At 34.8% G+C, this 18,316-nt stretch overlaps 1 protein-coding gene across 4 annotated transcripts in view; it reads left to right on the forward strand.

Moving 5' to 3' along the window:
* Positions 1 to 18,316, forward strand: part of TUSC3 (tumor suppressor candidate 3) — a 296,682-nt gene that overhangs the window by 268,784 nt on the left and 9,582 nt on the right. For 3 of the 4 annotated variants that reach the window (XM_023219165.2, XM_023219162.3, XM_023219163.2), the window contains 2 exons: positions 7,777 to 7,851; positions 12,509 to 12,599. In XM_023219165.2, the coding sequence (XP_023074933.1) occupies positions 7,777 to 7,851; positions 12,509 to 12,599 (166 nt within the window). The remainder of the gene's footprint in view (positions 1 to 7,776; positions 7,852 to 12,508; positions 12,600 to 18,316) is intronic. The other variant, XM_023219164.3, reaches the window with a different exon arrangement.

Here is an 18,316-nt window from a genome sequence, read left to right on the forward strand (position 1 = left end):
TTAGCCCAGAAAAGTTCGTAAGATTGATTAGGCCTCATAATTGGTTTATGAGAAAGAGATTAGTTTGTTTAAATTGCTTAAGATGATAAAGCCAATCAGTTGAAGAGTCAAGAGCTTAAAACTTTTAACGCATTGTTTTTCTACTTAGTAATATTTTGCCAATAAATCAAAACCTCTGTGAATAGGCCAGTAATATTCTAACCAAATTGTATATTGTGTGTATTTGTTGTATACATCTGAAAAGATCATTTTAATAAAGATACAGTGGATATGTTGATTTTATTTTTTATTTAATAAAACTCCACTGCAGGCTGGAGTGCAGTGGCAGCGATCTGGGCTCACTGTAAGTTCCACCTCCCGGGTTCACTCCATTCTTCTGCCTCAGCCCCCCCAAGTTGCTGGGACCTCAGGCGCCCGCCGCCATGCCCAGCTAATTTGTTGTTGTTGTTGTTGGGTTTTTAGTAGAGACGGGGTTTCACCATGATAGCCAGGTTGGTCTCGATCTCCTGACCTCGTGATCCGCTAGGATTACAGGCGTGAGCCACCGTGCCCGCCCATTTCTTTAGTTACTCTTACCATATTTTTATATAGAATACAACATCCTCTAGCAGTGTAAAAACAAATATGTGTGAGGGATATGTAAATATAAGTACACACATACACGCAGGTGTATGTGCCAAGTGCTGAGGTACAAAAGTCATGAAGTGCAAATATGCAGTTTTTGAAGAATTAATATGTATATGAAATTATGTTTAAAACTTTTTTTTTTTTTTTTGACGGAGTCTCTCTGTCGCCCAGGCTGGAGTGCAGTGGCGCGATCTTGGGTCACTACAAGCTCCACCTCCCGGGTTCGTGCCATTCTCCTGCCTCAGCCTCCTAGGTAGCTGGGACTATAGGTGCCTGCCACCATGCCCAGCTAATTTATTTTTTATTTTTTTAATAGAGACAGGGTTTCACCATGTTAGCCAGGATGGTCTCAATCTCCTGACCTCGTGATCCACCTGCCTCTGCCTCCCAAAGTGCTGGGATTACAAGCATGAGCCACCGTGCCCGGCCTAAAACTCTTTATATAATTTCCCAAAGTAGAGTTTCAGCTGTGGTGATCCAGTGATAAAATTAAGGTCTGATATGGTTTTGATTGTAGAATGTTCTTAAAATTCAAAACCTCAGGTATGATTTTAATGAGATGATCTGAAATCTGCTTTTCTTACTACACCTATAAATATGGCACAATAAAGCAGACATGTAATTACAAGTAGTAGTTTTCTAAAATAAAAAGGTACCTTCGTTTCATATTTAGAGAAATGTTTGCAGAAATGTATGATTTTATTGTCCTAACTAACCTGTCTTTTTTTTTCTATCAGTAGGCAGTCCTGGAGGGGCAGAACTAATGTCACTGAAAAATGTATTTAAAATTTCAATCAGATCAAATTAATTTCCATAGACAGTAATGTTCCCACTGAATTCACCAAGATATGGTCTCTGTGTATTAGTGGATACAGAATATGTGAGTTCTAGGATCAGCTTTAGTGTCAACTACATAATCTCTGACCTGCCACTGCCCCTTAATTCTCCACATGTTTTTTAAGTTAGAGGATCTCAAGAAAATGACATGAAATACATATTAGTTGGAAGTAAACCTATTTATATAAAAGAAAAGGTTATACTAGCAATTTAAAATGTTTATTCTTATAAAGATCACATTGCATTTTCTATGAGCAAAACATTTTTTTCCATTTATTATGAAAGAATATGATTTTATTTGGCATCTGTTTCTAGTCTATCACATAGAGCAAACATTGCTTTTAATATGTTATATCCAAGGAGAAACATACTATAGAAAAAAACTAATGATAGATGCAAGTGGAAAATTTTAGATTTAGATTCCTTTAAGTCTTCTGTAATGTGCTAACAGTTTTTTCAACATCTATTTACATTTATCTTTAAATTGAAAACATCTTGATTCAATTCCTAGGAGCAACAGAAAACTTACGCATTTGAGAAGGGATTATAATGTTTTGTAAATGTATTTGTTACTATCTCCGTAGAATGCTCAGTGCCTCTGGGTATTGTATGTAATTTCCACAAATAGCAGCTTTTTTATGTGGGATCATGTCAATATTTTGACTAAGCGTAGGAAAATGATCAACAGGATCAGCAAAGAAACTGGAGTGTGCACAGTAGTTTAAATATATATTGCTATGATATTAATAAAAATGTGCAAAGTAATACAAAAACTAGGCCAAAGTATGTGTGTATAGGATAAAGGGTAGAGTTCCATCTGTTATTTTCTTTTAATGTTGGGATATTTCAGTGAGGCACAGCTAGATGGCTACACCCATCAATTTAATGACCAAAAAGGGTAACATTCTTTTTCGTCAGAAGTGGAATCTTGTCAGATTTGGAGGGTCTTTCATTAATCAGTCAGCCTTCCACTCAATGCCACGTAAGAATACTGAGAGATGATCATCTAGCTTCTTCCTCTGTATAAAAAGGAAGATTTTTACGTTACAAATGTAATTTTCCCCAAATTGTAAGTATTATGCAGTCTTTTTCAGCCAAGAATGTTTTAGTTAATACAATGAAGTTTAAGCCAAATGATTCTCAACTCTTAAAGGCCTTGAGTTAAAATATGTATCTTTAAATAATGGAGAGGGAGGGTTAGCAAGCTTAAAGCCATTTTAGTATAATTCATATGTCTTAATTACAGCCATCCGGTTTTTAAACGGCTCACTGCTCTTTTCTTGTTAAAGCTTGGAAAACTCACTTTTGTAAGAAACATGAGGAAGAGATCATACTTATTTACTGACCCTGCTGATTTCTAACTAAAGATTTTACCTTGAGGTTGTGTATAACCTATGTCTGGTAATCCCTTTGCTTTAAAATTCCCACTTTAAGGTTGTGTGCACAAATGTTTACTAAATTCTTGCATTTTAAAAAATTGTCGAGTAAGAAGAAAGCTAAATTCCAGTGAGACATAGTGGTATACAGTGTTTTTGACACCACCTTAAAACCTTTACAGCAGAGGTTGACAAACTAGGACCAGTTCAGGCGCAATCCAACCTGCCTACTATTTTTGTAAATAAAGTTTTATTGGGACACAGAAACACCCATTCATTTATGTATTACCTATAACTACTTTTGCACTACAACAACAGAGTTGAGTAATAGCAACAAACTCCACATGACTTGCATAGCTGGAAAATATTTACTTTGTGACTCTTTACTGAAAAAGTTTGCCAGTTTCTGCTGTGTAGGCTGTGGTCAATAAAGACAACAAAAATCCACAATTTTATTAACTCACCCATGAACAGTTACTGTTTTTATCTTTCATTCCCTGCAATCATTTCTTTGTATTTGTTTTAAAGGAGTCAAGGTCTTGTACATACTTTTCTACATATTATACATACATACATCTTTTCATTTGGTATGGTGACAAAATTACTATCAATATATCTTGCGTTGTTATTAAGAATTTTTGTGAATTTTTTATATGGCTAGTTAACCTATTACAAAAATGTCCCACATATTATAATTGGACGTTTACATTTTAATTTTTCACTATGTAAATTATTCTAAAATAGATTTTTGTATGTATATTAAGTTTTTTAGTACTTTGTATTTTGTCACATTTGGGAAGAGCTTTATAGGAGTGGAGTTCATGGGCATATTTCTGGCACATATAATGATAAATGATGATTTGCTGAGGTTTTTGACATGCTGAAATCTTAAAATTTTGATGTTAGACTTGGGGTTTCTGGTCCCTGTCTGCCCTGTTGATAGAGAGTTTGCATATTTTTTTAACTTACATAATTTGAAAAATGCTATATTGTTACTGCATTTGCTCCCAACAAAAATAGTAAATTATAAAAATGTGATTTAAAGCAATGTGAAACATAGGTGATATAAAGGTAAAATCATAGACATGTTTGAAATGGCAATTTTGTAAGTTATTGCAAACTTATTTGTAAAATCTAGAATATATTTATGGAGTAGTAAAATGTATTTGAATGCGCTGTGCTTTATGAAAAAGATTTTTATGCTCAGCATAAAGATGTTTCATGCTGAAACTGGGCTAGCAATTACGTTCTTTGCCCAATGCTTGTTATCATTTTCATTTAATCCTGACATCTTACTTCATTACTTCTGTGCTTTTTTGCTTTGCATCTTTCACTCTTCAGTTTTGTGACTTTGAGCAAGTTGTTTCAACTTCTCTGGGCTTGTTTCCTTATTTGCAAACAGATGATAATATCTACATCAAAGAATTGTTGGTACTGGGTAAGATAGTGGATGAAACAAAGTTCTTGCCCTTTTGGAGCTAAAACTGTAGTCCTAGAACAAAGACAGTAAACTGTAAAATGTAAACCGTCTGAAATTTCTTTAAAAAACAGTGTTATGAAAAAAAATCAGAATAAAGGTGAGAAGAGGCTTCTCTAACAAGATTGCATTTGAACAGAGACCCAGTGGAAGTGAGGGAGTAAATGAAATGGCCATCCCAGGGAAAAGTACCTCAGGCAGTGGGAATAACAAGTTCAAAGATCTCGTTATTACCTGACTTGCTTTGAAGGTATTAGGAGAAAAGGCTAGAAACCTAGGAGGAGGATTTAATTTCTAAAGCAGGAAAGAAGCACCAAAACTCATAAAGGAAAAGATGAATAAATTTGGCCACATTAAAATTAAAGCTTCCTACATGACAAAATAATTTAAAATACAAACTATAAAGGAGAATCTGAATGCAATACTTCAGTCAATTCGTATCTAGAAAACAAAAATGTTGTCCTCCAACTTAATAAGAAAAAGCAACTGTGCTTATGGAAAAATGGGCAAAAAAATAAAAAAGTATACCAAAGACTAAACCAAAAAAAGAGGAATAAACATATCAAAAAATGCTCAGAATCAAGTGAGGAGCTATTGATACAACTCTTTCCTTACCAGTTTGATAAAACCAATAATTGGGTAGTATCGTGTTAGTGAAATGTAAGAAAACCTGAACATTGCTCTTTTTAGAGAACAGTATGATTATACCTAACAAATTTGAAAATACACTTACTGAACCTCTCAAAAATTCCACTTCTGGTTGTAGACCATAGAGAATGTATCACACATATACACTAGGAGACCTGTGAAAATATATTCTTTGCAGGAATATTTGTAGTAGCAAGCATTTGGAAACAAATGCCATCAGTAAGATAAAGCAATAAAATATGGTATACTCTTACCAAAATGTACATTATTTTCTGTTACCGCATTGTTTTAATTTAAGCGATTCAGATGAGAAACATGTTACTGATAGGACGGAGAAAGAGTAGTAAAAATGTTACGAAGATACATTTATAGGGACATGTTATATTTGGGTGACCATAGTTAATGCCCAGTAAAATATACTTTTCCCTGAGTTCATGTCTTTGTGTATGAACCGATACATATATTTGTGTATATGTGCATTTATGTGTGTATAAAATTGGACCGTAAGAACGTATTAATATATGGCTTTACTCCCATTAAAATTGTCATACATTTTATTTTGTAGGCTTTCTTTTCCCTAGTAATAGAAATACTGCCATTTCCCCCATGATTTATTAATGGAATGGAGGAAGCTGCTTAGCAGATGAAATCATAAGATGAATGTATGTTTTCCTTTTAATATCTACATAAATTCACCTTAAATGCCATTTATGTTTTGAATAGTTAAAAATGTCCTAGCAGCTGGGCATGGTGGCTCACAACTGTAATCCTAGCACTCTGGGAGACCGAGGCAGGCAGATCACTTGAGGCCAGGAGTTCAAGACCAGGCTGGCCGACATGGAGAAACCCCATCTCTACTAAAATAGTAAATTTATCCAGGCATGGTGGTGCACTCCTGTGATCCCAGCCACTCGGGACGCTGAGGCATGAGAACCGCTTGAACCCGGGAGGCAGAGGTTGCAGTGAGTCACGATCGTGCCACTGCACTGCAGCTTGGGCTACAACATGAAACTCTGTCTCTATAAATTAAAAAAAAAAAATTAAAAACTCATAGTAAAATAATCTACAGTTCTATTTGAATTATTAAATATGTGTATTTAAATGTGTAGACAAAAATTTATGCATGAATATAAAAGGTATTACAGAAAAAATGATTGAAGGGGAAACTCAGTAACTCCTTGTTAAGGATCCATATCAGTCACATCTGTCCATTCCAGAAAACTGATATGAACAGTTTTACTGAAACAAGTTTTTAATTTTTGTCTTGTTAACAATGTCTAGTGTTTATGGATTCAGGGTAATGTATACAAGTAGATGGTCCAAAATACTTTAAGAATACAAAACAGTCATTCTCTTAAAATAGTCTTTTCAGGCTACTGCTACATGATTGAAAGGCAGGAATTTCATAAAAGTTTCAGTGTTTTTCAAGCTGTATAGCAGGGATCTCTAGAAGTTTAGTGCTAGTCTTTGGTATGTATGTGTATGGTGGGGAGGGTTGACATTGTGCAGGGGCTTTTTCGCTTGTATATGTTAGGCTTCCAAACAGGTTTTTCTTTATTTTCCTTTTTCCTAGAAAGAGTTGCAATGCTAAAACAAATACAATAGTTTGAAAACCACTTGTATAGAGAGGTCATGGAAGCATAAATGCCATAATAGAGAAGTCAGGCATTTATCATTATCCAGAAGTTGGATAATACGGTCATGAAGACGGACTCAAATATGAGCATTATAAATAATCAGAATTTCAATAATATGATTATAAAAACAAGACTCAGGAAATATTCTCTGCACAGTTTTCTCTTACCTCCTCCACTTGATCGTATATTGCCCAATATTATCCTTTGAGCTTTTGTTGATAGATCCAGCACAAGAGATTTATTGATGCTGTTTATACACAAATAGCAGTAGAAACAAATACAACAGAATCATAATGAAATTAAGCAAATTGAGGAAGTTCTGGCCTGAACTGTTTTATTTTTCTCTTCAATTTTTAATCCATTAATCGCTTGGGCAAAATACATAATAAATATATTTTCAGAATTGATGAGTTCTAAAATCTTAAGAGTCGATGATGTCAAAAGTTTTGTAATAACATGGCAAAGAATGTTTTTATGAAGGTGAAAATTTCCTGTCATTTTCTTAATTCTGGCATTATTCAACATAGCATGAATATATCCATCCTGTTGGAAGCAGGTATTAAAAACAAAAGTAATTTTGTGATCTCATTCTTAAGGTATCAGTTAGCTGACTAGATCAGGGTCCTGCTAGATTCATTAAATTGTTTTATTATAATATGCTCATTTGCTTTTGTAAGATTTTTAATTTTATACCCCCAGATTTTCAAGTGACATGATACCTGAGCTTCATAAAAATTTCAGCTAAACAAAATCTGTGAAAAAACACATTTAGAAGAAAACGCTGTGTGCACACAATGAAAAGGAAATGTGTCAGTGTCATGTGTCATCATGTCTATAAGCAGTGCATGTCTTTATGTATAATGTGAAATGTTGTAACTGGTTTTGAGAGTGCATATAGTTGATATGTGCTATGAAAATCCTGGAATTTAAGAACCTTTAGAATTAGCCTCTCAATATATCACAAATTGAACTTTCGTGTTTTAAATTTTTTTAAAATTAAGTCATATTTCCTCACGCAAAGAATGGTAATTTTATGTTATATAAAGATAATTGATTTTATTTACCTCTTTGTGCACTTATAATGTAACCATTCTGGATCATTGTGTTCAGAGCCAGAAAAATTAATAGATTTTATTCACATCTATGTCTATGGCTTCCTTGACAACTACTGCAGATGCCGCTATCACCATGGGGATGGTTCTTCTAAATGAAGCAGCAACTTCGAAAGGAGATGTTGGAAAAAGACGGAGTAAGTCTCTGTGTTGCCATTTTTGTAATTTCGTTTTAGTCTTAAGATTCATTTAAGTCAAATGGGAAATACATAAAAGCCCTTTGTAAACAAACTTCTAAAGAAATGTTCTGGTTTGAAGAAGATTTTAACTTTTTTCTGTTTCTGGGATGTGTTCGTGTACTTGCAAATATATTTCTTCCAAAAGGGGACGGGGTAGTTTTCTGTGGAATTGCATATAAAGTGGAGCTGTCCTTCACCCTTGTCAGGGTGCTCTAATCCATCCCTGCTGAAGCCATAGTCTTTGTTGTAATTCCACCCGGCACAGAGAGATGGAAAATTCTGGGGACAGAGTCTTCAGATATTTTATTGGCATATAACATATTCTCTCAGCTACAAGAATCAGGGGTGCACTCAAAGCCTGACTTAGATGAAACTTCTGCATTGGTATTGTACACTGAGATATACTACCTTTCCATTCGTTCCAAAGCTTCCTTTAACATTTTTTAAAGGGCATCTGTTGATACTGTCTCTTCCAGGGTCGTTGCCTTTTCCATTGATATACCAAGATTTATAGCTCCATCAAGTTTTCCAGCATTATGTTTTTAAGCAAGTTAATTCTGTGGTTTTTCTTTGACGGGACCATTTCTCTCCAAGTTGTAGAAAAACATATGAGGTTATTGAGAAGTAGAGAGTTTTCTAGCAAAAGGAGAAGAACACACAGGGAAAATGTGCTCTGAGGAGCAAAGGACAGTCGGTTGTTTCCTGCCACAGACCTTTTTATAATTAATATCAAGTCCCTATATGATTTGATATGTCCACAAACCTATCAGTTTTTCTTATTATTTGCATTTCTGAACTCTTTGAAACCCAAAATTTATGTATGAGCAGCATAGGTATCTGAAAGAGTATTTATTAATAAATTTAAAACAAAAATCCAGACTTCGTGGGTTTTTAGCTAGGGTGACATGTGTATAAACAAATCATAGTGCTTTCTAAATACTTAAAAGTCTTAGGGGTTGAAATGTTTTTGATGTAATACACAGTTTAGACTGCCCTCTTTTCCTATAGTATCATCTATTAAAGAAACTACAAAAGAAATAAGCACATTATCATGTTGAATATAATTGTATTTATGTATCTTTTGAATAAACATCATGTCCTTAGGCATGACAAATTATCCCTATGAGGACATACTATTTTTTTAACAATTTCAACTTTTATTTAAGATTTGGGAGTATATGTATAGATTTGTTCCATGGGTATTTTGGATGATACTGAAGTTTAAGTACGGATCCCATCACCCAATAATGAGCGTAGTATGCAACAGGTGATTTTTCAACCTACACACACCTCCCTCCATCCCCACTCTAGTTGTGTCTGTTCTCATCTTTATGTTCATATGTATGCAATGTTTAGCTCCCACTTTCAAGTGAGAACATGTGGTATTTGGTTTTCTGTTTCTGTGTTAATTCATTAGGATAATAGCCTCCAGTTGCATTCATGTTGATGTAAAGGACATGATTTTGTTCTTTATGGCTGCATAGTATTCCATGGTGCATATATACCATATTTTCTTTATCTACTCCATCATGGATGTGGTATATATGTACCATGGAATCGACGTGGGTTGATTCCATTTTTGTTTTTTTGCTATTGTGCATAGGGCTGCAGTAAACGTAAGAGTTCATGTGCCTTTTTCGTGGAATGATTTATTTTCCTTTGGGTGTATACACTGTAAGGGGATTGCGGGGCCAATGGTAGCACTACGTTAAGTTTTTTGAGAAATCTCGAAACTGCTTTCCACAGTAGCTGCTCTAATTTACATTCCAGCCAACAGTACATAAGCATTTCCTTTTCCCTACAACCTCACCGGTATCTGCTTTTTGACTTTTTAATCATAGCTGTTCTGACTGGTGTGAGATGGTATCTCATTGTGGTTTTGATTTGCATTTCTCTGCTGAGTAGTGATAATGAACAGTTTTTCATATGGTTACTGGCCACTTGTATGTCTTTTAAGAAATACCTGTTCATGTTCTTTTTCTGCTTTTTAATGGGGTGGTTTTTTGCTCATGGATTTAAGTTCCCTGTAGATTCTGGATACTAGATGTTTGTCAGATGCAGAGCTACCAAAAATTTTCTCCCATTCTGTAGGTTGTCTGTTTACTCTGTCTTGTGGTTTTGCTGAGGCTCATTAAACTTGCCAATTTTTATTTGCAACTGCTTTTGGAGACTTAGTAAAAAAAAGATTCTTTGCCGGAGCCAATGTTGAGAAGGGCATTTCCTAGGTTTTCTTCTAGGATTTTTAAAGTTTTAGGTCTTACATTTGAGTTACTTTTCATATATATGGTGAAAGGTAGGGGCCAAGGTTCATTCTTGCGCATATGGCTAGCCAGTTATCCCAGCAACATTTTTTGAATAGGGAGTCCTTTCCCCATTGCCTGTTTTTGTCAGCTTTGTTGAAGATTGAATAGTTGTGAATGTGCAGCTTTATTTCTGGGTTTTCTGTTATGTTCCACTGGTCTATGTGGAGGGCATCCTCTTAATTATGTGTTTATTGTATATCCTGTCTTAAGGTAAATAACAGTAAGAAATGTGTAGTAAATTTTTAAATCTTAGAACATTTATTATAGTAATATGATACCGAATTTATTAAAACACCATTTCCAACTCCCTTATTGGTAGATGTTTCTTTAACCCCAGCTCCCACCCACCTCTAAATTGTTTATTCATGTTCTGTGTGTGCATGTGTGTGTGTGTATGAGCACGAGCTGGAAAACATTTTAAAACTTTCAGATTACTCCTTTTTGATGTGATTGTTGTTGTTGATGTGACACAACTACTATGATTAGTGTTTCCCAGGTCAGAATGCATCTGCCTCACCATAGCATTTTCTTTCCAAAGGTGGAGTATTTCATGTGACTGCCATGGTTCCTTTAATAATTACTAACCCCTCACTACCCTCAGTTCCTCTCCCTTCCCATATACAAGGGAAGTAGCATTATTTTGTTCCACTGCATAGGAGCAAGTAATTTTTTTCTGTCTTACTTGATCACATATTTCGAGCCTCATTTCCCATAGAGCACAACCCAGGGGAGCTACTAAAAAGGAGCAAAGGGAATGAAAAGAGTGCTTTATTCTTCTTTTGAAAAATAAAAAAGGAGATGGAAGGAAAAGAAAGAAGTGTTAGATAAAATGCCCCATTTTGGGAAGGTATAGGGTAAATCATTTTGTAATTCATGATGGGTTTAGTAAGATTGTTCTACGCAAAGTTGTTATGCTGTATGGGTCCTGGTGTCTGTCATACGGGGATATTCTATAATTTTCAAAAACTTTTTTATTTTATGATATTCACAAACTCATTTTTTGCTTTATTTTCTCCCAATATTCATGTGAAGTTCAGCTGCATGAGTGGTGTCTGAAATGAAATGTCAGAGGCTACACTTGGATGCTATTAAATGCTTGTGATGTTTCACAATTCATATTGAAAACTTAGAAGGTATTCCTGCAGAGTTGCAGAAAAACAGACACATTTGCAGACCATATTTTGACAAAGCTGTACCTTGTGTACTCCATGTTTGCCAGAATTGCAGTTAAATTTGGTTTCATTTATATATTGGAAAACATTTTCAAAATCATAGTTCCTCATAGAATCATATAGATGTTTGATTTTCCTAATTCTGCTTTAGTGTTTTTGATCTTTTTAAATCTTTATTTTACAAATAATTTCAAATATTTGTTTAGAATTCTCTGAAATAAAAGGTGTATTGTGCAAATATTTGTTCTTAAAAGATGTTTAGATATTTCTTAAGAGATTAACACTAATTTCTACTTACAGAACATATTTAAGTATTTAAATTGTATAAGCATGTTGAGATTGTACTAATAATTGCAATGAATCTTGTTTAAATATCCAAAATATATATGCAAAAGAAACATATTTTATTATTCATCTGCTTTAGAGTAAAAATCTTCTCAATCATAACAAAAAGGAAATGAGACAATGTTTTTCCTATTGTTAGCTTTCCTGGGACCGAGGAATATTGAAAACCTAGACCACAGCACATTTGACCTTAACATGTGCCCTCAGTTTGTTTGTAAGACAGACAACATTTTGACACTATTACCTGCCATGGAGGGAGTTTCCTCCCCTCTGGTTCTCACTTAGACCATATTTTCTCTCTTCGAGCTTTTATTCCTTGCTTTCTATAACATGCTCTCACTGAGGCGATACTAACCAAAACCTGAAGTTACTGCTTAGCATCTGAAAAGATTAAAATTATATTAAGCATTTTAACGACGCAAATGTTCCCGCTAATATAGCCAATGCTTAATAATGCAAGAGCCAGTGATCTTGTTTGTGGTTTATAATATGGTTTGTTTTGATCACTCTGGGGCATGTTAGTACTTGTAAGGACTCTATACGGGAAGAAAACCTCCAGAAGACTTAGATCAGTCAATTTTGTTGTTTTCATACCCCAAATAGTACATTTTCATTGAGAAGAATGTGGAAAATAATGAACACATTGTATTGTGGATAATCTGGTTTGTTGTACCTGTATGTGCCATGAACTATTAAATGTAAGTATACTGTAATTGAATGCATTTAAAAATATAAACAATTGGGGTTTCATTTGCCTATTTTTAGACACTAATGGTATTTTCTGTCTATTTCTAGTAATTTGCCTAGTGGGATTGGGCCTGGTGGTCTTCTTCTTCAGTTTTCTACTTTCAATATTTCGTTCCAAGTACCACGGCTATCCTTATAGGTAATATCTTTATACTAACATGAATGTTTTTATTTTTAACTAATAGAACAGAATTTCAGTGGTTAATATATAATTAAGGATGAATATAAAGTTGCTGTGTAATTTTTGAATTCAGTTCAGCAAGTGTTTGAGCACCTGCCATGTGTTCAGCATAGTAAAGTACGCAAAGGAGATATACGACATACTTGTTGTTCCCTGACAGCATAGAGTTTATTTTTAGACATACATATTTTTATATAACAAATGAGGTTGAAGCTCATTTTGAAGACTTGAAAATTTCATCTTCCCTTAGTTTGTCATGATTTTGACTTCATTTGCAAGATGGTTTTCTCATATAATTCACTGTTCACTGTCTAATAAACTTTGTATTATCTTTGGAATTCTACAAAATTTTCACTTTTCAAAATAAGAGCCAACATGAAAGGGAAAAATTAAGTGATAAAATAATCTCTGGTCATTATAAATCATAACAAGTATCTCGTAAAATTTTCTACAAATTGTCATAATTGGAGATGGAAAGATATTGAAAATTCAAAGACCACATTATTATTACCAAACCATACTTTCACTAAAGCACACTGTAGTAGATGTGCCAGATTACAGTTATTCACTTTATGAATTAGGCCTGTATTCATTCTTGAGCTTTTTCCTCCAAGTTTTCTTAAATAACTTTCATTTTCTCTTTCTCTAGGCAGTCCTTCTTTTAGCTTAGCTCATCTCTCTAATGAGTAAAAGCTCAGTATTTCCTTTTTCAGAGATTTTGAAGATTCTGTTTAGGTAATAGAACCAGTAATATGTTGATAGTAAATAAAAGCTTCTCAAAGCCTACATTTCTCCTGCCTGTCAACAGTAGACATTTTTAGAACATTTCCTACACAGATCATAGTAACAATATATAGCCTTATCAGGGAGAAAACTAATCCCATAAAACGGAGATCTAATCATGGGATTATAACACAAAAATATGAGTCTTCAGCCCCACCCCCTCTATTTTCATAGATGGCCAGAGGTACATTTCCAATTCTCTTCTTCCTATCACCATTAAAAATAAATATACCAAGGGAATGGAAGAAAGATGGGTATCAGATTTCCTCATATCATGCTTGCAGTGTAAATTTTTAAAAATGTCAGTTCTGGCCGGGCGCGGTGGCTCAAGCCTGTAATCCCAACACTTTGGGAGGCCGAGACAGGCGGATCACGAGGTCTGGAGATTGAGACCATCCTGGCTAACACGGTGAAACCCTGCCTCTACTAAAAAATACAAAAAACTAGCCGGGCGAGGTGGTGGGCGCCTATAGTCCCAGCTACTCCAGAGGCTGAGGCAGGAGAATGGCATGAACCCGGGGGACAGAGCTTGCAGTGAGCTGAGATCCGGCCACCGCGCTCCAGCCTGGGCGACAGAGCGAGACTCCATCTCAAAAAAAAAAAAAAAAAAAAAAAATCAGTTCTGGGGACAGCAAGAGTTACTAAAGAGGCAAGCAGAGTCTTCAGGTTTTTCATTTTATTCTTGACTTTAGATAGCCAGCCAATTTTGGTGTTGATGATGTGAAATAATCAAATCTAAGATTAAGTAATACCCAAGAAAGATGAAGTTTTTCTTTTCTTTCGCCCTGCTCTAGGATTGAGAATCATGTTTCTGTATGATTGGTACTTAGTTTGACATGTGTTCTATAATGGAAGGTGTAAAGTAAGAAAAATAGAAATACTATTTTATCTATGATGCCAAAAACACTTGAAAATTCATCCATTTTCATCTATAGTACTTATAGTTTCAAAGGAAATATATATCTTTTTATGAAAAGATAAACTATACAGTAAGTGATACTGTGAGATTCTTAAACCCTAATTAGTTGACAGGAAGTAGGCAACAGTAAAGGGCAAATTCTAACTTTGCTCATATATCAGAGTACATAATGATACCAAAATATCATTCCCTATCTAGATTATTATCTGACACAGCAATATGACTAGGAAAAGTGCAGAAAAAAATATGATATGAAGAGTTTCAGTTTGTACTTTCTTTTGAAGTAGCAATTGTCATTTAGTATAACTCTCCAGTGCTCTGGGGTTTTGTGGTGGTTTAACTGAGGTTGGACATAGAAATTACCTGGGAAGCTTTTCAAAATACATATTCTTGACTTCTCCGTAGATATGAATAGTAAGCACATCTGAACCAGCGTATATGCCACGTACATTATTTCTGTGTGAATGTGGCATTTGAACATTCTTCTTATGTAACCAATCCCACACTCCTGTCAGCTCCCCACCAACCTAACAGGAGATGGATTTGCCTTCAGCAGGCCTCATAATGCTAGAAATATAGATGAAACTCTTGTAAGAAGTCAGATATGGAAATTATGTCTTAGAGTGGTTTGTGACTGTGAAATTTGACATAGTTTAGATGAAAACCCTAACAAGGAGCTGCCAAGAAACAGAATCAGAAGAGAGCCTATCAAAGAAGCTTGGGATACCAGGTGTGCTAAACAGTGTGCCATGCTGTGTGGAGAAATGGCAGGCAGGCCTCTGACTGCTGTAACAGCTCTTCAGAGTGTTCCATCATTTGCTGTGCTATTGTGTGGATTTACCAGATTGACCTAGACAAGCTAAATAGAGTTTGGTTGCTCTTTTAGGCAGTTTTAGAATCAAAAAGCCAAAAGGCAATCGGAGTATGTTAGATAATGGGAGGTTTATTGGAGAGAGAGATGGAGGAGCAAGGAAGACAATTAAAAGCATAGTTGCCAGATAGCTAGATCTCAGAGATGTTGGAAAAGGTTCAGAAAATAGATCATTCAACAACAGAAATCCATTGCTTCAGAAGTAACTCAATGACTAATCTCTTGCTCCAGTTCTTCCACTATTATTACTGAGTAATGTCTGTATACCATTCTCTTCAGCTGATTAGAGCCTTCTCTGTCCCTTAGACTCCCACCTATGCTACCAGTTCTCACTCTCTCAACATGATTTTGTGAATTTTCTTTTCAAAGAGGAAGGGAATGATTGGCTAAGTTTTTCACTCCCCAGTATTGGGCATCTGATGTAAGTAGCACTTTCACCCCAGTCTACCTCCTATGCCATAGTCTATCTTCTGGACTCCTTGAAGGTGTCTCCTTTTGTTGGAGCTATTCAAAGAGCCCAATGAATTACATTAATTTTCTGTTTTCTAAGCACATCCAACAGAAGCCAAATACAATGACAAACACCTATGAAAGATAAAACCACCAAATATGTGAACAGTATTTAATTCAGCTCATGTATTTGGGAAAAAGGTGTTCAAGATAGATCTTCGGTCCTAAGAGATGGTTCTCAAAACTCTGTGGCTTCTTATTCCTACACCATATGCAAGTGAGGCAGAATCTCCAAGTGTGGGTTTTAAGAATCAGGTGAATAGTTACCCAGGTGAATCTGATATAACCATTTTATGAGCCTGTCTTAGGGAACTAAGTGATAAAGGATTTCACAGTTGCCTCTCAGTTTTAAATTTGAGTTGTTAAACAAATGCTTTGTAGACATGCCATGATGTTTACTGTGAAGTCATCTGTTTGTTTGTTTGGAGAAAGTACGTACATCCATGAACCAGGGAGTAACAGTGTAAAGTGTCGAAAGCTAAGTGGCAGATTTGTTGTATGGAAATAATTGAGAAAGATCACTGTGGATTTGAGAAAGGAAGACTCCAGAAGAAGGCTTGAATTAGGCAAAAATTCAACAAAGCATTTAGACAAAGAAGAGGGGCTGAGGATATTTCATGGACAGAAAGTCATAATTTGTGTAGAGAGGAGTGGGAAGAGAAATATGTTCATGGTATCTTCTGAGGATTATGAATATACTACTCAATAGTGAACATGTTTCTGGCTTAAAATGCATTAATTAGACAAAGAAATATATGAAAAGGAAGATATATACACAAAAGGAAGTATTTCTAACCAATTGGGTGAATTTTACGACAGTTCTCTAATTCAAATTCTAGATATTTGCAAAACTAATAATTATTTTTCCAGGTGAGTTTTGTATATTCATATAAGTGGAAAATTATCCCAGAATCAAAGTTGAAAATAAGATGAGGTCAAATGTATAATGACATCAATAATGTGATAGCCAAAGCCTCTAAGAGAAATGTTAATTGTTCAGCACCAAAATAACTTACTTTGGCCTCTTGAATTAGTTCGAGAGATGACGATTTTACTCAAGGAAGAACTTACTTGTTTTTGAACTTGGTACAAATATATGCAATGAAACAAAAGGAAATCTACAGAAAAACTAAGGGTCACTGACAAAATCTACTTGTTAAATTTAAGTAATTTTTATATTTTATTTACTAGTGAAAGCTGCTATAGTTTATATAGATGTGATGCCCTTTTTTTAATCTTTATAATACTCTCTTCATGTATCCTCAGATCATATCTGAGATTGTTCTTATGAATTTCATGACTTAGTTATTGAGCTATTACACTATCCAATTTAAATAATCCCTGTAATTACAGCTTCCCAGAGCACATTAAAGCCTTCTAATACGTCCTTTCAGCTCTTTGGAGAACTGTCATGTTTCTATTTTCCTACGTTCTATTGATATACTGGGAAATTGTTTAGCAAACTTTCATAAATCCTTATGGTGCTCATAGATAACCCTTCTTATGATCATTCATACTTGAATTACTTTGCTCTCAGGTTTACATAGTATAACTGTTCCCTTCATGCCATTTACAGTATCCTTCTAAACCAACAAAACACAGTGGACAGGGGAGAATTATGAACAAAAAACCAGTTTTCCATTTAAAAAGTTTTAATCCCTTTTGTTAGTCTAGGACATGTATATATGCTAAAGTTAACTTAGTAATAATATATTTTACTTTGAGTCATCTTTTTATTCCATGGCATTATTTTCCTTTTAAATATGCTTTCATTTTCTTCTCAGTTGTTTTATCCATTCTCTTGTGAATGATTATGATAATTGCCTGACAAACATCAAAAACAAATGTCACTAAAAGACTGCAGAGAGTATATACCAGAGATTTGGGTATACCCTGAGCCAAATTACAAAAACCTGACAGTACAGGGAAAGCAAATATGTATCTATTCAATTAGTTAACTAAAGAAAGAGCAAAGGTGATGGCAAAAGCAAGTGTCAAAGAGGGAACAAATGAAGGAGAAGAAGTAATTCTGATACTAGTTGAAAGGTGAGATGCTGATAAAGAACAGAAAGACTTTTCCCATAGAATTATCCTGTGATAATAATGAACACAGAATAATGATAATTATCCTGTGGTAATAATGAACATACCACCACATTGTTCAAAAACATTTTTGTATTCCTGGAAGCATTTACCTGTGGTACCAGCATTATACATGTTTTGAAAACTGCTTACATCAGATAAAGGCAGTTTGTAGAAAATGAGAGAATGAGATGCAGGAAAGAATTATTCTAGGAAGAGGAAAATCCACAACACATAATCCAGAAGGTATTTCCTGGCCTTTGGTACTTCTGCAAAGACATTTGTAGATGTCCATTTTCTAAGAGCATTAGACTGTAAAATAGTAAATCGTAAACTCTAGGAACCCAGACCTGAACCACTCCAGCCACCCAAGACAGAAATACATTGAAGTAGGCTGACAAGAGGAGAAAAATAGTTTCTCAGCCCAGACTGTATCTTTGACTTTCCCAATTTTAACAGGAATGCATGTTGCAGAGATCAATTACTAGTACAGATGCACGTTCTTCTTCA

This window comes from Piliocolobus tephrosceles, chromosome 7 (assembly GCF_002776525.5).
Source record: "Piliocolobus tephrosceles isolate RC106 chromosome 7, ASM277652v3, whole genome shotgun sequence".
Classification (NCBI taxonomy): Eukaryota; Metazoa; Chordata; class Mammalia; order Primates; family Cercopithecidae; genus Piliocolobus; species Piliocolobus tephrosceles.